The 20866-nt window shown below is 32.5% G+C and overlaps 3 protein-coding genes and 1 pseudogene across 9 annotated transcripts; 2 read left to right on the top strand and 2 right to left on the bottom strand.

The window, feature by feature from the left end:
• Nucleotides 1-928: 928 nt before the first annotated feature.
• Nucleotides 929-4217, top strand: LOC107944630 (protein ecdysoneless homolog). Of its 6 annotated transcripts, none has more exons than XM_041079774.1 (5): nucleotides 929-2123; nucleotides 2213-2548; nucleotides 2679-2809; nucleotides 3474-3628; nucleotides 3898-4217. In XM_041079774.1, the coding sequence occupies exons 1-5, from the start codon at nucleotides 1018-1020 to the stop codon at nucleotides 4075-4077; spliced, it is 1908 nt and encodes a 635-aa protein (XP_040935708.1). In that variant the 5' UTR covers nucleotides 929-1017; the 3' UTR covers nucleotides 4078-4217. The 6 variants fall into 6 exon arrangements, with proteins under 6 accessions (XP_040935708.1, XP_040935711.1, XP_040935707.1 ...); XM_041079777.1 differs by having other exon boundaries at nucleotides 3890-4217; XM_041079773.1 differs by having other exon boundaries at nucleotides 3468-3628.
• A 319-nt stretch (nucleotides 4218-4536) lies between these two features.
• On the top strand, nucleotides 4537-6485 carry LOC107944631 (nicotinamidase 1-like; annotated as a pseudogene).
• Nucleotides 6486-6702: 217 nt separating this feature from the next.
• LOC107950011 (protein NETWORKED 2D) lies at nucleotides 6703-9809 on the bottom strand. The gene is made up of 2 exons (XM_041084385.1): nucleotides 9716-9809; nucleotides 6703-9560 (listed from the first exon to the last, which is right to left on the bottom strand). The coding sequence occupies exons 1-2, from the start codon at nucleotides 9807-9809 to the stop codon at nucleotides 6859-6861; spliced, it is 2796 nt and encodes a 931-aa protein (XP_040940319.1). The 3' UTR covers nucleotides 6703-6858.
• Nucleotides 9810-12034: 2225 nt separating this feature from the next.
• Nucleotides 12035-14870, bottom strand: LOC121208807 (uncharacterized). Of its 2 annotated transcripts, none has more exons than XM_041079770.1 (2): nucleotides 13627-14870; nucleotides 12035-13482 (listed from the first exon to the last, which is right to left on the bottom strand). In XM_041079770.1, exons 1-2 carry the CDS (start codon nucleotides 14078-14080, stop codon nucleotides 13409-13411), a joined length of 528 nt encoding a protein of 175 aa, XP_040935704.1. In that variant the 5' UTR covers nucleotides 14081-14870; the 3' UTR covers nucleotides 12035-13408. The 2 variants fall into 2 exon arrangements, with proteins under 2 accessions (XP_040935704.1, XP_040935705.1); XM_041079771.1 differs by having other exon boundaries at nucleotides 12035-12477; nucleotides 13627-14854.
• Nucleotides 14871-20866: the final 5996 nt, after the last annotated feature.

The following is a 20866-nucleotide window of genomic DNA, read 5'->3' as shown; positions in this document are numbered from 1 at the left end:
AGTGTTTTTATTTATTTTAATATTAATATCTTTGAACAAATAAAATAATATTTCTATTTCTATTTATACACATCTAAATCTACACTTACTATTATACGTATTTCACCATGAGAAATGCTTAATGTATTTGCAATTTAACATTATTTTATACTTCGTATTACACCTTCTATGTAACTATATTAATATTACGATGATTATTTGGAAAATTTTTATTACTAAATTATTTGATAAGAATGGGATGGCTTTCGATTTGTGCTGCTTGACATCTTGACCGATATTTAATTTTATCTTAAAAAACATATCATTTTTCTATATTATTTATAATATATCTTATTTTCATAATTAATTTTTTATTATTTAGGTAAAAAAATAATTTTTAATTATTTAATAATATTTTTATGGGTAAATTATAAAAACAATCATTTTTGTTTGTCTTAGATTACATTTTAATCACTTATGTTTGAAATGTTATGTTTTAGTCACTTACGTTATCGTTTTGTTACGAAGTAGTCACTCTACCTTTAAAATCTGTTATCTCCCTGATGGTAGTCCTATGTGACAGTCCAAATGAGTTTTAATTGCCAACTTGAATATTCAGTTACTAGGATGAAATTAGGTTTTTAATTAAATAAATTTAATTTAACTACCATATAGGACATCCAAGTTGACATTTAAAACCCATTTAGACTGCCACGTAAGATCGCCATTAGGGAGGTAATGGAGATTAATGATAGAGTGACAGACTCGTAACAAAATGATAACGTAAGTGACTAAAACGTAACATTTCAACATAAGTGACTAAAATATAATTTGAAACAAACAAAAGTGATTATTTTTATAATTTAACCTATTTTTATTCAGAAAACCTGAAAAATGGGCTTTAGCCCGCGTAGTATAAATATATTGCTAACTCGAACTCCCTACGTCACAAGCACTCTTCAAGAACATTCAGCGGGTTCTCGAAGTGTAATAACCAAAACAACTCGGCCGTTTCAACCACCGCATACACCGCCGTCCATGGCGACTCCGCCACCATTCTTGAACTCAAACAACCCCAATCCCTTAACTCAAGCCTCCTCACACCTTCCGGAGGACACCGTGATCTACTCCATATACCCAGACAATCCCCTTTCCCAGGACGCCCTTCAATCGCTCCACCTCCAAATCCTCAACGCCGTTTCCCCTTTCACTACCTCTTACATTTGGCAGCACGAGCCTTTCACCCTCTCCATTGCCTTACACCCTTTCCCTCACCTCAAAGGTCACCTCCGTTTCGGTGACAATTTAAACGACGAATGGTTCACTGTTTTCCTCCTCTTTCGAGTCTCCGTCGCTTTCCCTTCTGTTTCCATCCAAGTTCACGATTCTGATGGCGAGTTTCTTTTGATTGAAGCGGCTTACCATCTCCCCCGTTGGCTAAACCCCGAGAACTCTCAAAATCGCGCGTTTATCCGACGCGGGAAGCTCCATATCATCCCCCAAAGCGCCCTCCCTAACCCGACTCTAACCGAATCCCTAAATTTCTTAATAGAAAATGAACAAGCAGCGGTGGCGCCGGATTCCGTGCAATATGTCATCCAGAATCGAATCGCTGGTTATCCGGAGAAGGCGAAACTGAATACCCATTCCGTGAGAGTTCGGGTCCCGGTTTCGGTAGCACGCGTGTTTAAACACGCTCCGTCTTTGATTTCGTTAGCGGTGGAAGGGTTCTACGACCGGGACATGGATTCGATGAAACATGCGGCGAAGATGGAACGGTTTTTGAAGGGACGGAAAGGAGGAGAAGAGGAGATGGTTACAGTGACAGTTAAGATGTCGAGGGCAATGTACGCGCAGCTGATGCAGCAGAGGTTTCAGTCGCCGAAGTGTTATCCTATGCCGGCGAAGAAGGGTGACTTGGAGGCGGAGCTGGGGATGAAGATAGCTTGTGGGCTTGAGATGATGTATCAAGAAAAGAAGAAAGAAGGGGAAGAAGGGAAAGGGAGTGGCTGGAAAAAGTACAAAGAGAGTTTGGAGAAGAGTGGGTATTTCAAGGGCTTGGTTCCTGGGTCTAATGAGTATACAAGGTTAATGGAGAATGCTGAAGAGTATTACAAGAACAGTTCTTTGTTTTCCAAGACCCGGTATGTCATTTAGTTTCTTACCTTAATCGAATTGAATTTGATGTTTATTAGTTCTTTTATTGAGCCTGGGCTTGTGGTTATTCTTGCAGTGAAATGTTGAATGCTCCTGTGAGACAAATAGATGAGATTCTTTCATTACCATATTCAGCTGATGAATTCAAGAACGAGGATGCTCCACCTTCAGATGACGATTCTTGGCTTTACAGTGGAGAAGATGAGTTGAACTCTGCTCTACAGGATAGACAAAAGGAGATTGAACTTTACGAGCTTAAACGTGAAAAGAAGAAGTCGAAGGAGCAAAAGGATACTGGTGCGTCATCAAGCTTGAAAGGCGAAGATTTTGATCTTAGTGAGCTTGTGAAAACCATGCAAGGCTTCATGCATAAGATGTCAAGCTATGAGGGAGCTGAGGTTCATAATGACAGGTTGGTGGAGCTTTTAATCAAAGCTAATTCTGCTATGATTTGTTCCTAATTTGATTTTTAAATGTAGGGATACGTTATGATCCACTGCTAATTCTGTCAAGTTAAAATAACATTTTACCTCCTTATGCAGGGATCCTAAAGAGGTGGAACTTGATGTGGAGCGCTTTATGAAAGATGTGGAGTCGGTGATGAAATACCAAGGTGATGAAAATGTGACTCGTGATATGGATGACGATGGAGGTTCTTCGGACATGGATTTTGGTATGAACCTTTTATCACTTTCAAGTTACAGTTCATATTTTTATAGGATTTGCCTAATTGCAATTTTTTGAGCAGACAATGTTAGCTAGTCATAGAAACGTATACGAGCTAACTAGATATCTCACACAGAAAAGCCATTATATCTCTAGTGCAAACAGGATACATACATGATTGCTTTCTTCATGATCTTTGTGGAACATATATGTATGGTATACTTTATTTTTTGGCCTGAAACTTCATGGATTATTTGTAATTTAGATATGGTAAATTTCATGTCTACCAAAACACCTTAATATCGCAATATATGTCTAAATCTATATGATTTAACACCTGAGAGACATATTTCTCTACGTGTTTCTAGGATATTATTTTTGGGAATGAGTGAAATTTTGCTGACGGTTTATCTTTTGTAGTTCATAGTTTAAGGCATTTTTTCTGCAAATTTAATGCCCTCTCATTCGACCGTTTCACCTCTTCCTTTAAAACACAATTGTCAAAAAGGAAGTTGCCTTTTTTATTTGTCGGTAGCGCAACAAAACTGCCCCTTTCCCTATTGCATATACGTAACAATACTAAGCAGGTGCATTAGCATATGATCAGGGAATGAAATGTCCCTATCTAATTAATGTAGGGGCTGATTCAAATTTATTACTGAAAGCTGCAGATGAGTCTGAGGATGGAAGTGACATGTCTGATCATGAGGATGGAGAGGATTCGTTCATGCATTCTTATTCGGATGTTATGAACAATGAACTGAAGAGTACTACCCTCAAGAAGAGCTTCGTTCATGCAAACGAGCAGACCTCCGTTAAAAATGAGGTATGTTTTTGTCTTTTGCATTGGGATACTCTAGTGGACTTAAACGTGATATGCCAATATTTTATAATCCCTGCCATGCATTCTGCTGGTCGAGAATCTAATTGAATTTCTGGCATTTGCTATCCTGCCTTGCTTTAGATAGGGCATGAAAACATGTAGAACATTGTAAATCTAGACTAGCTCATGTCCTAAGTTAGCTACCAATGTATTTCGGTCTTTGTTTATGTGATTTTACCAATGGTCGTTAATGCGTGGAGATAGCTTTGCAGGGAACATCGAATGCAACAGAGGATATGGATGAAGAGTTTAGTCCAGTGGATGTGGATGTCAACCTTGTTAAAAACCTTCTTGACTCCTTTGCTTGTCAACAAGGACTTCCTGGTCCAACTTCCAATTTGCTTGGGCTGATGGGTGTTAATCTTCCTAAGGATGACAATAAGGGCAAATGAGTTTGTACCAGGGAAATAATAGGAATTCATTGTAATTTACGTGTAGCTGCTGCATCCTTCTTGTAACTTAAGGTAGCAAATTGCTTTGAGAATCAATTTAATACTATCTAGAATCAATAGAAAACTACAAGTTGTATTTCCGTCAAAGTAGTCATCACCGTACTGTGGACGGTATCATTATAAATGTGAGATATGTATATAAAAAGTATTTACAAATATCAAATAATGAAATTAAATAAATCTCAAATATAAAATAGTCATAAAAAAATAAAATTTTGATGAAAAAAATATTTTAAAAATGTTGCTGATATAGATTCAAATTTTGTCATATGTAAATTTTAAAATACAAAAAAATACTTATGCCACTAGTATGATTAGTATGGATCGGAATTCAACTGGTACGACCAGTATTGAACGGAATATACACGGAACGTTTCGATCGGTATGGGTGGCACAGGAATGACACCGAGTACCATGATTTCAGGTCTTACAATTACTGTCTTCATATCTTGTCTTATAATTTGACAAAAGTTCCAATGCTCTGCATATTACATGAATCTGGGATTTTGTGTTACTGCTTTCTAAAGTGAGGATTATAAGGAGACCTGGGAGTCTTTTCATTTGCATGATTAATAATATTTTGCGCTCATCTCTATGTTTTATTCTTTCAAAACATGGACCCGCACCAACCATTTGAGATTCTGTAATCACCAACCACCACTGGTAACTCCAACTCCAAGGAATCCAAATTTTATCGTAAGGGTACTTGTATAATAAAAAATCTAGAAACAGGTTCATGTCTGATCGAATGGCACTCATCGAATCAGTGGTGAACACGTTCATTTTACCAATAATTGTTATTGCCTTTTACATTGTCTCTTCTCTGTTCCAATTCTGTCTCTTTTGGGTTCGTTAAGCAAAGAACAATACAGAAGAAGTGGTGCCAACAGCCAATGATCTCATGAAGAAAGAGCTTCCTTTGGAAGAAGACTCTGGTTCTTTCTCAAGATATTAAGACTGATCTTATTCTTGTTGATGTTGTTAATGGATTCTGCACTGTTGGAGCTGGAAATCTGGAAAAACTAAAATTTTTAGATTTTGCATGTTTTTTTAAGGAACTGTATTAATTATTTTGGACAAATGGCAATCTGGGTTATTCTGTTCGTTTTTTTCTTGCTTATGCAGGCTTCAATGAAACCTGATAAACAGATATCTGATATGGTTGAAGAATCTGCAAGGCTAGCGAGGCTATTATGTGAGAGAAAATGGCCTGTTTTTGCTTTCCTTGATTCCCATCTTCCCGATATTCCTGAGCCTTCGTTTCCTCCCCATTGCATTGCTGGAACTGATGAAACCAGATTGGTTCCTTGTACTTGATATGACTATACTTATGATTCTTATTTATTCATTTGTTCCTTTCCATTATATGAAGTCAATGACATGTATGTTTGTGTATTCTAGCTCTCCAATGGCTGGAAAATGAGCCTAATGCTACACTTAGATGCAAAGATTGCATTGATGGTTTCATTGGTTCAATTCAGGAAGATGATTCCAATTTGTTTGTAGATTGGGTTAAGAAAAATCAGATCAAAACTGTAAATATTTTTTCCAATGATCACAAACAGAGTTCAGTTTCCTATTGTTCTTTGTATTGTTATATATGGAAAGACTACACATAATTCTTGATTGGATTTTCGGTTCAGTCTTACTTACCTTTTCTGGACCAATATGTGTACGGGATTTCGTATCTTCTGCTTTGAATCGTAGGATTCTAACCCCACTTGAGGATGTTAATGCGTACTCTGGTGCTTGTGCAACTTTCGATCTCCGGTTCATGTGGCCAGAAATATCAGTGGTTCATCCCCATGTACTTCAAATCATAGATGCACATACTTATGCAAAGAAGTATGAAAACCTGATATTGAGAAAACATATAGTGGGGGAAAAGTTAAAGCAACTTACATGCATTGCAGATTCACATACATATACATAGATATGCCTCGTAGTCGTTAACTGTCACCTTCAGCATTTTTAAGTAGAGTAAGGTAGAGAATTATAATGTAGCGCAAACAGATAGAGTTCCGTAAGAACCTTAAAAATGCAGAGGCGATGCCTAGATGGAGACACGATAACCGTGACGTCGTATTACTATGAAGATGTTTTAAAGTTCCTAGTCTAAAATGAATTCAAATGATTTGCTCGGAGGTCTTTCATCAACCACAATGATTTTTCTCATTTAAATTTCTGAATGAAACGTAAAAGAAAACTCGGTCTGCTTGTTTGTTTATCGATAGAAACTTTTCGAGAATTTTGTTCTTTGGCAGGATCTGATGGATCACATTGGTCTATACATGGCCAAAGGTAGGGGAGCAAGGATTGTATCTGAGGTCTCAGTAGCTACTTTATAAGACCCCATGTTCATATGGCGTGTAAGATTGCCAGAATTGTGTATTATATGTGAATTTTAACTCATATACTAGCTGTTTTAGGGCTCGTCACGTAGGCCATTACACTGCAAAAAACAAGCACGAGCTGTTTTGTACTTGATAGGTCCTTATGATAAGAGGGAAATGCAGCAAAAAATAAGAATAGAAAGAAACAACTATTCCATTCATGGTGATTATAATTACAGGTTATAAGCCAACAGAAAACATGCCTCTTCCAATTCCTAATGAAAACGAGAAAAAGGAAAAAGTGTTGACCTCTGTGAGAGTGTCAATGGAAGCAAAGAAGAGCAACTTTGAAGGTAACACAGACAACGAAATGTTTTACCTACTGCTACTACATCCCGAATTTATACTTCCAATACATTGCAGGGTGTACACAAGAAAATATGGATGTCTTTTGCTTCTTTGGTTTGACACCGAAGATAAATGATCTCAAAGGAATTCTACTACGACTATCTGAGTGGGGTAGTTGGCCGCTTCGATTGGCCTTGGATCTTGAAAGTTCCCAGTCATCTATCAAAATTTCCAGGGTCCTCTCGATTTCGAGCTGCAGGGTTCTTGCATTATCTAAACCGGCTTCCAGTTCCTTACCAACTTTGTTATTCTCTTGTTTCATGTTCAAAATCTCGCCTTGGAACTTTGCTGCTTGGTAACTCGTGAACCTGATCTCATCGTCTGCTGCACTTGCTTTTAATGCCTGTGTAATCTCTTCTTCAATGTCACACAAAGACGAAAACCGGCTCTTCAGTTCATCTTTCAGTAATAAGCTTCTCTCGACCCAACTGTTCAGTTCTGTCTGAACTTCTCCTAGGTGTTTGTACAAGGGTCGCACATCTGATATTAGCAGAGATTTCCCAGTGCTATTTCCATCTTGCTTTTGTCGTTCATCGAGTTTCGATATCTCAGCCTGTAAATCTTTCACTCCGGTATTGAACTTAGGTAACTCTTGGAATACAGTGCTGAATCTGTACCAGAACTCCAAGTTCTCATTCAGCAGTTCATCGATGTTTATTCGGAAATTTTCTTCAATTTCTGAAATAGGTTGAGGCTGATCGCTCAGCATCACCCCAATGTCTTCATTTTGTTCCTTTCTGGATGGCGAGTTCAATGAGGTTTCAGTCACTATCGGCATATCAGAACTTGGTCTAGGTCCCGCATATTGATCGGTATTGTTGTTGTCATTGGGACCTGTTCGACAAAGGCTTAGTTCCCGACGTAAGGATTGGATCTCTTCATCTTTTGTGGCATTGCTGCTTTTCAGCTCCTTTAGCTGCAACGTTATCTCGAACAGGCTATTCTGGTTATTCGTCTCTACTTCCACGAGGTGCTGCTTGGTATCCTTGTGGTTACTAAGCATTGTACTGTTTTCCATCAATAAGTTCTTCTCTCTGTTTTCCATACCTTTCATGAACAACTGCTTCCAATCCGGTTCGCCTTCGGGTACTCTTTTGTGTCCTTTCGATTTAGCTACGGAATGAGTGTCTACTAACATCGAAGAAGCTCGCGAATCAACTTTGCTCTCTGTTATTCGGTCTTCGGATTTCTTCGAATCAACTTTGTTCTCTGTTATTCCCCGGCTAACACCACCTTCATTTGTAAAAGCAAGGGAGTCTTCTTTTTGTACTGAACCAACAGCAACCATCTCTGTTTTCGCACTCCGAATTCCGCAGCCATCACTTGCATACAGATTCCGACTCTCCTTTTCTTCAGACCCTAATTCAGATTTCACATCGGCTGATGCATCAGCAACCTCAATCTCCTTGCCTGCATTCACTTTTGACGATTCGATCTCATCTGGCTTCACATTACACAGTCTCCCTGAAAGGTGATTGATATTACAATGTGCTTCGATAAAATGAGTTCGGAGATCATTGTTTCGATCTTCAACAGTCCAGTTCAAGTCCTGAATCCGATGCAACTTCTCCTCCATTTCCTTTACCTTGTTCATCAAATAATTTCTTCCATCAATCAATGTGCATTTATCAACTTCCAAAGCTCGAATCTGGGCTTGAAGCTCATCGGTCTCTGCACTAAGTCTCTCGATAAGAGCCGATTGCGAGGAGACTGCCGTTTCTAAGTTTATCACCTTGTTCACAAGTTCATCAATCTTGTCCTCCATGTCTGGCACACTCAATGATTCACCGATGCCAACTTCAAACTTCTCCTTCAGCGTCTCCATTAAGGACTCCATGTCCTCTCTCTTTTTGGTACTGTCGCACGCTTTATCTTCCCTGGCCGATGGCTTTTCCGAGCGGAACTTGTTCTTTAAAGCGACCAACTTCTCCCTGGCATCCTTGATCCTTTTCTGCTCCACTCCGGCTTCCACGACTGATCTCTCTTGTTTCTCCTGCAGTTGAACCAACGTTTCTTCGCACGATTTTAAAGCCGTTGCAGCCATCACATTTCGAGCCTCATCGTCTTCGATGACCCTACCTACACCGAATTCGTCTTCCAAGCTACAAATTTTTTCTTGCATTTGTTTGATCTCATTATCTATTTCCCAGTACTTGGCCAATCCACTTTCGTAACTACTCTTTGCAAACTCTTTTTCGGTTTGCATTGCCAGGATTCGTTTACAGAGCCTATCGATCTCTTCGATCCCCTCGGTCTTCGTCAACCCGGATTTAGCAACTGCATTGGTAATAGCCTTCATTGATTTCTTACGCTGCATATCCTTAGTAGCTGATGTTATTAAGCTCTTCAACTCTTTAACAGGTAGCTTCGGAACCATAGGGATACTGCCTTTCGAGTTCTCCGTAGCCTTGTTCAAGAAACTCAGGGAGTCATATTCGTCTTCATCGTCCATAGCAAACTGGACTCGATCCGGAAAAACGGAAGCGATGGTGTTGTTGGCATTTTGCAGCTCAGTCGATATGTGATCGTATCGTTCAGCTAAGGCACGGTAAGCCCTGTACGATTCTTCGACAAAATGAATCAATTCTGGCCTCTTTTTGTAGTACATTTCAGCTCTTTTGGCAAATGAATCTCCATCTTCTTCTATGAGTTTAAGCACTGATGTCACCTTCTCCTCCATATCTGCAAATTCCATTGTATTTTCTTACAGTTTTTACAGCATACATACATACATACATACATACATATGTTCATACCCAAATTTCATTTTTAAAAAAAAAAACCCAGAAATTATTATGCATTAAGCATGAAATTGAATATAAAAACATATAAAATACCTTCAAGACTATGTTCCAACCATTTTGACTGCTTTGTTCTGATATGGCTAGCCCACCACCATGAATATGCATTGCTAGCAGCTCTCTGCAACATCTTTGTAACATATAAAACACTTGCTTTTTATTTTATCTTATTTCTATTTTGCATTGAATTATTTGATTTATAATATACACTTATCAAAAAGTGTGGAAAAAACAATAAATTTTATTACAAACATAAGTTGTTTAAGCTAACTAGACCTATTTACGGGTCTAGTTATAAAAAATATTGTTTTACTTAAAATTCGAACTAATTCAATTTGATTAATTGATTTTCAGTATTTTCATATTTTTGTTTATTAAAATAATAATTTGAACTGATTTAGTTTTTTTCTTTTTAAAATCAATTTCAGGCCTACCAAATACTTGCACATAAAGCTAAGAAATAAATCTCAAGTTATGAAGCAAAGTAAGGTATTTAAATGTTATTTTTAGAAAAAAAAAATTCAGCATTTGTAGTTAACTGGGATGGTTGGATTTTAACCAAATATTTAAGTTAGATTAACCACTTCAAATAAAAAGCAGTATGAAGATATTTTAGAATTATATTAAAAATTCGGTTCATTGCATCTACTAAAAAGTTCAGTTGATAATCACAATGGGTAACAATGTTTACTACGACTCAGCATTGAATCAAATCGAGTTCAAAAAATTTTGAGTTAATCGAGTTGATGAGTCTTATTTTATTATCCTCATTCGATTTAAATTTTTTTCGAATTTTGTCGAGTGAAATCATTTGAGTTAAATTAAAGAATTAAATATATCAAATTAAAATTTTGTTATAGTATAACTAATTTCATGTTAGAATATATAAATTTGAAACCATAGACATTTGAAAAATTTTTCAAAGCAAAAAAAAATGTTTAAATATTAATTAACATATTTAGCTCTCAAATTATTATTTTTAGAAAACTTTTAAAATTTTAACTTTCTTTATATATTATTTAGAACTTTTTTAAAGTTATTATAAAATTTTTAAATATAAAATTTGAAGTTTTTGTAAATATTTGAATTAAAATTTTTTTTTTGAATTTTTTTGTTGAGAGAGATCAATTTGCTTATTTTCAAAATTGACAAAGATCAAAAGAGTATTTATACAAATATGTTATTCGAATTATTCAAATTATAAAATTCAACTCGATTCGAACTCGAATAACTCAATTCAATTAACTCCAAATTCGATTTTTTTTATTTTTTTAAATTAAATCGAGTTTTACTTACCCCTAATATTTTTTGTTATGCTTTATCTGATTTTTTTTATGTAAAACATGTTGGAAATTGTATTTGCTTTGAAATTTTAATGATAAACTAAAAAATTTGCGTGATAAAAAAATAAGTGTTGAAAAATGAATTTAAATTATAAAATTATTTGATATATTATTTAAAATTAATTATGGAATATAATTAAATTATTTGATAAATATAGATTTTAAATTATAAAAAAAATCTATATTTTATCTTTAAATCTTAAAGATTTCATCTTATTATAAATAAAAATCAACTTTTAAATGTAAGGTTTTTATCTTTAAATCTTAAAGATTTCATCTTATTATATAAGGTTTTTATATAATATTAAGATAAATAAATCATAATTAAATAATAAATATCTCTTATCTACTTATTATTTTTTACATTTTTTATAGAAGAAATCTATCAAATTGTTTTTATTTTAAATTGGGAGTGATTTGATTGGTTTGGTGGGTGAAGATAAAAATTAGTAGTTTAATATGACCATTTAGTTTATAATTTTTTAACATTATTACAATTCTTGAATTTTTTTTTAATTATTAGAATAAATTACACCAAATGTCATTAAATTATTAGTAAATTTACGCTTTGGTCACTTAATTTAAAAAAATTACAAAATAGTCACTGAACTACTTAAAATTTTCATTCAGTCGCCGAACTATTAAATCGATATTATATGGCCTTCTTTGTTCACACCACCTACATGAATCGAGAGCTCACATTTCTCTTCTCTTTTACAGTTCTATCTTTTTAATGAAACAACTTTGCATATCATGAATCCAAAAACCAAAATACAAACAACTTTCTCATTTGATATTCGATACTAAACGTCAAGTTGACTTAAATTTGAAATATGTTCTTATTAATGAGTACTAATCTATTATATTTGATTGTTGAATCATTACTTAGATTGAGATTTCACAGTTTTGATACGACATTGTAAAATGACGACAGGCTTAGATGGAGATGGCAATCGTATATGGCGAGTACTTGGGTAATTTTAACTGTTTGAGACTTGAGAAATCAACAATGTAAGAACTAAGAATTTTGGTCCTCACTCTCATAGAACATGGTATTTACAAAATTGATATGATGATAGATATACTTTGTTGGGGGGGGGGTGGTGGTAAAGATCAAAATTATACAGAGTAGCAGTGTGCTGGAAGCAAGGATTCTTCATTTCTTGCATATTCACATTAATATTATTTACAGAAAAAAGAACAACAAAAGTTCTCCGCCGTGTTTTTGCAATTCCGCGGAGATCATTTCGAGACTGCACGTAAGCAAGAAGGGAGGATGATGAACCAGAAGCCGATACAGATCCTCATCTCTACTCAAACCGGCCACTTCTTTTATATATATACACATTATTCACCGATACTACAATAGGAAACTTCGCCTACGGACTAGTGTGACTTGGTCAGTTCAGTAGTTCGGGAAGGAAGATAACCATTGCTGCACCGAGTTGCTTCCCTCTGCATGTTTTAAGCCAAATTGCAGAGAAAAAGTTTGTATAAAATTAAAAACCTTAGTTCCATGTCAAAGGGCAACAAAAAGTACATGTATTAACATCGTTTAAAAGCTCGGAAGCACCCACAAGAACTCCGATATGATGGAATCCATGAGAGTTAACTCAAAGCCTCAATCAATGACATAGATTGATAATGTACGAAGCAGCAAATACATATAAGACTAAGGTCTCGACATTAATTGATACCTAAAACTATAAAAGTTCACTAAGGTAGAAGAAGCTAGCACCCAATACATAATGGCAACAAAACTGATCCTGTAAAGTTCACCGAGACATTTGGACATGTTCATCGATGATTTACCAACCAAATTATCTTGGAATGGCATTACATGTGACTGGAAATCTCACCTTAACATATGCAAACAAAGAGGACAATGTCCACCATGAAATAAGAAGGGAAAAAGGATATAACAGTTTCTGCGAAATACTTTTCATATATTTAAAGGTACTTTAACCCTAGAGGTTGATCTCTACCGTTTTCAGCCAAGTTCAAAGCAACATTGTCAACAAGTGCACGTGTAAGGCCCTTGTACTATGAGCCGGATTGTATTTTTTCCCATCTACTAAAGAAAATGAACAAATTAATCCCTATATATTAGATCAAAGAGAAAATTGATCCTTATAGTTTAGCATGAGACACAAGTGACACAGCACGTGTAACTATCTAGGTATTTCATTAGTCATGACAGTTTTTGATGACAGAAATGAATAATTTTTTTCTTTATAAAAAGGATTACTTTGCTCTTTTTTCCAATTTAGAAGGTCCAATTTTCATTTTTTGAGTAGAAAAGGCAAAATGCAATATACCTCCTCCATGGTACTTTTATCGAAACACTTGTGCTGCAACAAATTATGTGCAGTGACCATTCAAGCAGCTATACAAGCTCCATAAACACTTGTTCCATTATGTTCCCTAGTAAAATGGGTTTTGACATGTAGGCTTCAAAGTCTATGGTGCAGATAAAGATGCCACAAAAATAAGATAAATTTTTATTAGTTCCACCACTAAGGTGATTCTAAGTGTCAATCCACATTCAAACAAACTAAATATCAGAAATGAAAAAGATCCATATAGGAAAAACAAAGCTTTTACCAGAAGAGAACCCAGTTGGGAGGTTCTTGATGGCACTCAAGAGCTGGTTATTAGGGCTTTCAACAAGTTCTTTGCAACCAGGTCTATAACATGGAACCAACACAGCAAACCCATCATCATCATCTTCACCATGAAAACCAGGACCATGTGGTTCTTCCCACCCAATGGACCATTCTGGACCATCTGATTCATATCCAGATAAATGCACACCATCTGATGGAACCATCACAAGGTCATATTCTTTATCAACCACTCTCCTTTCTTCATTACCTTGCCAATTTGGTTTTCCTTTAGTTGAGGCTATTTTTGTTGGGAATTTAACAGTTTCATGCTCTCGTAAACCTAAACCCCAATCAGAAGAATTTAAGGAAGATCCATTTGAAACAAGCTGTTTCTCCTTATTTCCACTATTACCCCAAAACCACCATGGAAAACCAGGGAAGGAAACTGCCATGTTGAGCAACTTAGAACGCCATTGTTTTGCAGTTAGACACTCAATTAGGAAATGGTCAATTGAGTTTCAAAAATTAGAACAAAATTTTGGAAAGATATTAAATGAATCCAACAATTTTTTCAATCATAATTAAAGTCAAAAGCTTGTAAATTAAGCTCAAACAAATTGTCTTTCTCTTCAGATTCTTCCTTTTTTGAAAAAAGGGGAAAAAAAAAGAGAGAAATTTATCCAATCAAACAAGCCTTTTTCTAATATCACTGTTCTTTCCCCCCTTAAAGTCCACTGTTTATGACCCTTTTTCTCTTAGCTCAAAAATTGCAAAATTTTCTACTTCAAAAAAGAAAGCCCATTTTTTAAATTAAATAAACAGCTAAAAAGCTCAAAAAATTTTATAATCGGAAAAAATCCGATTTTGATTCAAAAAATGACCTTCTGGTAAAATTTGGGATAACCCATGATCGGAAAAGGACCAACCGTTGATTTTCAGCTGCTATTACCGACGAAACAAGCGGTCGGAGAAAAGAAATTCACCGGAAAAAAAATCGAAGCTTTTAAAAAAAGAAGCACGTTGAATTCACTGATAAGAAGGGGTAAAATTCAACAAATCGGAGACGAAGAGAGAAAGTCTTTTAATCAATGAAAAAAAACTTCAAAAGGGAAAATCGAAAACCCTAAAATTTTACGATCTCTCACTCATCTCCATTTTTTATTTATTTATGATTTTTGCTTTACTTTCTCTCTCAAGATTTTCTCTTTCAACTGTGACGATGATGAACTGATACCTTTGTCTTCTTCTAAAATTTATAGAGCCAATTCTTTTAATGTAAAATAAATCCGACGGTCTAGATGCAACGGCGTAAGTTAGTGGATTAAACAGTTTTTTTTTCTAAATATATATTTTAGTAATTGGGTAAAACTATGTTTTTAACCGTTGATATAACGAAAAGTGGAGGATCATATTATTTGTTTACGTGGTATGATAAGATCCAATCATTGCGTGCTAGCGAACACAGAGTATTTAAGCTTCTAACACGTGTAAACAGCTCAGCCTTGGGGTTTATTTAATACTAAGCGAAGGTTTAATTTTGTATTTAGTCCCTTTATTCATTGAAGATTTAAAATTTAATATCTTTATTTTAATGACAAGAATTGATAGTATCTCTAGTTTTTATTTAATAATTGAAGTCCAGTAGGATCATGTTGCATTTTTAAAATGATTTTTTCCTCATATGATCAGTTTAAATTCACATGGAAACAATGTAAATAAATAATATTATCAATGTTCACTCTACTTTTATAAAATAGTGCTTAAAAACCTTACATTACAAGTCTAGATTTATAATTGAAAACCTTACAGATTCCATATTTCTATTTGCTTACATGAACAATTATTTTTTTAATTTTAAAAAGGCCCCTTAATCCGATTTAATGGAAATTATCAGTCAAACTTTAATTATTAAAGACTAAACTGTTGGAATCAAAGTATGAGGATAAATTTTATATATAATAAGAGTACAGGGACTAAAAACAGTATTAGGCCAAAAGATAAGTTCTTTTGTAAGTCAATTAACAATTAATAAATATGAATTGATATTACTATTTTTGGGGTTTCAATTTATGAATAGTATAACAAACTAATTTTGTGTAAGTATTTTTTTTAAAGGGTAGTTGATGGGTTAGCATTAATGATATTTTTAAGATCGGTAAGTAGGTATTTTTTTATATAATTATTGGATAAAGTTCTATTACCATCACATGATGATTATTTTAAAGTGATTTGGTCACGAATGATTTAAGTTATGATTTAATTATTTTTTTATATAAAAAAACAACAACTATATTTAGGTAAAATGATAAAATTAAATTCTTAAAAAAAGTATTTTTAACTAAAATTGAATTCGAATGTAATAAATTTACATTCTAATAAATAATCTTACCTAAAAATAGCTCAAAATATTAAAGCAAAAAGGAAGAAAAAAAAACACATGCAAAAGTACAATTTTTTATCAAGAATAATACTTTTTATCTTATTTAGTTAAAATAAAAAGTTTGAACTTTATAGTTTATACTACTTTTTCAACAAAAAAAAATAAAAATAAGTGTTTTTTTTTTCAATCATTTTCATATTGTAGATTCAAAGGGAAAAAAAATCCCAGGTTGTTGCCTTTAAACAAGTGAAGCAACACCAATTCTTGATATTATATATCACAAAATGTAAAGAAATATATCACAAAATGTAAAGAAAATAATTATCATTTCATCAATTTCTTTTTCCTCTTTGTCTTGTTAGTGCTATGTCAACTTGTGCACAGTACAAATTTATGAAAAATGATAATTTTTTCATGCTAGTATAATATCAGTATATTTTAACGATATTGATTAAGGGCTTGTTTATCAATGTCTTCAAAAAATACTTTTCATTCAAAAAATTTTCTTTTAAATTATTTACTGAATAAATTTCTGTTCAACTTAAAAAGTCCGTTTAAAAAATCATTTTTCTTCTGTTGAAAAAGTTGAAATTTTTAACTTTCTCTAGGCCAAAAGTGCTTTTGGCTAGTTAATTACCTTTTTGTCCTCAGCATTTTTCACGGTAACAATTTCTTCTTCATTTCTTCTTCAGTTCTTCTCTCTGGTTCTTTTTTATTTTCCTTCCATTTTCTTCAATATCTTTCATTTAATGATAATATTTAAATATTTAAAATATAATTTATATATTCTAATTACATTTTATAAATAATCAATATTAAATACTTAGAAATATTTAAAATTAATATTTCTTATATTAAAATATTATCAATAAGTTATAATAAATTGTTTTTATATTCTTGCTAAAATATCATAATATTAACTAATTTGAACATTATTTAAATATATTTTTGTTACTTTATAATATCATGCCTAAAATAAATATTTTATTTCTTAAATGTACTTTTTAACAGCTATACTAAACACTCAAATTTTAAACAAAATTTTTCAAAAGTACTTTTTAAAAATATTTTTTCACTGTACTTTTTAAAAGTACTTTTTAAAAACAACGCTAAACTAGCCCTAAGTACCTAAGAAAATATTAAATTGATTAACGAATTTCAAATTTAGGTACTAGTTAAGTAAAGAAATTTTAAATACTATTTACCAAATTCAGGTACCTTGATATATATATTAACTATTGATTTACACTCTTTTTTGTTTTTAAAAGTTTTTTTTTTAAATTTTGTTTTTACTACCATCTACTTTTATTAAGAAAATTTTGATTATATTATTCATATGATTTTTCAAAAACACGTTAATTATTTTTTAATAAAATAATATATTGTATTTTAAAATAGTGAATTTATTGAGGACCAAACGGGTCAAATTCTTGACACGTTAAGTATTGTCACAGTGAGGGATTTTTTTCTTATCTTTATTGAGAACTTGGGTGCTTGAAAAGGTGACATTTTCATAGAGTCAAAGGTGAACCATACATGCTACACATGTTAGAATCAAACGCGTGCCCTAACTCGCAACACATTAGGTATTATCTATAGTAGAGATTCTGTCTCCTATCTTTATTGAAATCGCTTGAGTACGTAAAAAGGTAGCTTGATGAAACTACAAGTTCAAAGAGTGAAAATACTTCATCGATAGAGGTGTAGCTAGAGGCGACAAGTAAATGCCTTGGCGCCCTTATCCTCTTAATTGAAAATGATTTAATTTGAATCCTTTTAAAATGAAAATTTTAACTTTTCCCTTAAAACTACTATAATTTTATTTTGGTCCCTCTATTACCAAATTTTTTGCTTCACCATTGCTCGTAAAAGCGCTTAAATAAGGCAAACCATTCGCATTGCATATGGTTGTACTCACCTCATGCCTAAAACATTAAGGCAAGTGGAAATGCTACCACCTAGCTCTTTTTTGTGTTTAAAATCGAATAGGGTCGAACCCTCAACACATTAAGTATTATATTTCGTGGGGGATTTTATATCTCATCTTTATTGAAAGCTTGAGTGCCTAAACAAATAACATGAAAAGATGATAAGCTTACATATAAAAAAACATATTGTAGGCTACCTAATAAAATAAACCATATATGTTTACCTTAAAACGTATTGGATACTTTTAAATGAAAATACTACTACTTAAAACATCTTACCCAAAACTCCATTAGTATAATACAAATTTATCAAACCAAACAAATAATTCGATCCTTCTACCTATCACTATAATTCAATTCCACAAGTTTTTTTAAATAATCTCATTATAATTTTTGATCATATCTGTTCTTTTTTAACACAATGTCTAGAATTATTCATAGCCCCTCCTCAACCCATAAATAGAAGGATAATACATTTCAACACATTCAAACCTTCGTCCTCCTACATTGACAATGATATTCAGACCAATCGAGTTAAGACTCAATCAGCTATTATTATTACTTTCTTTACTTTATTTTATTTTTATATATTTCAATAGGATAATTGATTTAGGTGAAAAAGGAAAAAAAAAGTAAGAGAAAGTGGAGAGAAATGAGGGGAATAGAAAAATGGACGAGTTGAAATTTATGCAGAAAATATTTGAAGGTGTAAAAAAAAGTCATTGAGCAAGGAATCTGCTTTCGTTTTTTCCTCTTTTAAATTTCCTTAATATTCTTACCAATTTCCTATTTAAAAATAATATAAAAAAATAACTTTATCTTCATCTTCGAATAAGCTTTTTACTAGGAAAAGTTGTCACTACACACAACAATCTTGGCCAAGAATTTTCCTTTGCAATAATAATTATTTAAGGTTTAGTTTCATATTTTGTTGTTAGCTTTTTGAAAATTAAAAATTATACATATGAAAAATGCTAAGAACATGAATTCTTTGAAAAAGGAAAGACATTTGTCTTATTATAATGTTTTTTAATGTAATTATATGACCATTATCTCCTATGTTTGAACCCATAGTTTTGCCATAAGATATTTGTCTTTTAGTTTTTTATTTTATAAAATTGATGTGAAAGAGACCCCTAAAGTTTAAAGTGATGAAATTGATGATAAGGCTTTATTGTGTTCTTTAATTTAGTGCCATTGGCTCTTTTGTGAGGGGATTTTCCTTGTATTCTCACCCATCATTATTATTTATTTAATGTCCCTTTTGTTATTGTATATAAATATAACAAAAAATTATCATGTTCAAATCCCACATAATTTTTGTTATTTTACCAATTTTAGTCCTTTTGTCTTGTCCATGAACATTAATTACAATGTAGAAGTTAAATCTAAAATCTCATTAATGATCAGGTGATAAAAAATATTCATCTTATATAATTCACTCGAGTTTTAGTCTTCTAAGCAATTAAAAAATTTAATTTAAAGACAATTCTCTATTATATGTAAATATTAACTCTTTAATTATACTAAATTGAAAAAAATCTTCATAATAAGTGGGATTTTTAATTTTTTTATGTAATTTATACTATAAATAAGAGGGATTAAGTGGTATGAATGTTATTGATCAATTTTTATAATCTCAAATTTGATTAGTGAATTCTTAGTCATTTTAATTAGAGTTTTTTTATATTGTTTTGTTTTAAAATTTTATATAAAAAGATAATTAAAAAATACCATCATTTTATTAATGTTTATTAATTTTTTGAAAATCTATTCTTAATTAAAATTAGTGTGGCAGTATCAATTTGAGTTTTCAATTGTAATCAATTCTCTAATTCTGCATTACAACTTATATAATTAAATTTTTAGACCACTCGATATTATTTCAACCGGTCAATTTAATTCCATTGTTATGAGTTAATGTGACAAGTAAAGAGACTAACCGGGCGGGCCATTTCCATTTCCCACATGGACGAAGCATTAGCACATGAAGCCACCTAAGTTAAACGGCATATAGACAAAAGACAAACATGTACCAACACATGTGGTAATCTATAACTCGATACATTGTCCATCATATGTTTGATGAAATGATCGCATAAAAATCAACCAAACAAGCAACAAGCAAACCATTTCATTTTCAAACACCAAAGCATGTGGTTTAACACTATTCCTACATCATGTGTAGGCACATGGACAAAATCCAGCCGTAGCCCCCCCCCCCCAATGGTCTTCTTATCCAAATGATTTGATGCGACTGATATAGTATCTCGATAATCATTATTTATAAAAATGAAACATATTTCGTGATTAGATATCTTTTTTTGGAGAATAAATACAACGAAAATAATTAGTTATCGTTATCGATGGTGATTACCTTGGCTTCTATAAAAAATAAATTCCGTTACTAGTTCCTACACTTTGCAAAAATTGTGGATTTGGTCCATTAACTTTAATTTGATCAATTTTAGTCCTTTTATTTTTTAAAATTTGAAATTTAGTTCAAACTCAAATAGTAGTCATTAAATTAGTTTAGTTAGATTAATTACTAGCCTATGTCGTGTGTTCAATTGTAAATTTAATCCATGTTCTCTAATTGAATCATTCTAAGTCCTTATATTTTTTGAATTTAGAATCTTGAATGTAAATGAAAATTATTAATCCATTAACTTATTTTTTTAGTTAATAATATGTGAAATTAATAAACTAACATGGTATTACACGTATAATGATAAGTTTGCCATATCAGATTTTGAAGATAACAAAACTTCAGTTAATGAACTTAACAGTTATCGTTTGGTGAGATCCGAAATTTTAAAATTCATACAACATAAAGACTAAACTAACTAAATTAAAGTACAAAAATTAAATCCACAATTTTTATAAAATATAAAAATTAATAACAAAATTTAATAAATATATATTAAACT

Source organism: Gossypium hirsutum, chromosome A02 (genome assembly GCF_007990345.1).
Source record: "Gossypium hirsutum isolate 1008001.06 chromosome A02, Gossypium_hirsutum_v2.1, whole genome shotgun sequence".
Lineage (NCBI taxonomy): Eukaryota > Viridiplantae > Streptophyta > Magnoliopsida > Malvales > Malvaceae > Gossypium > Gossypium hirsutum.
Note: the sequence above shows the minus strand (reverse complement) of the source record. Positions and strands in the feature narration are given on the sequence as shown.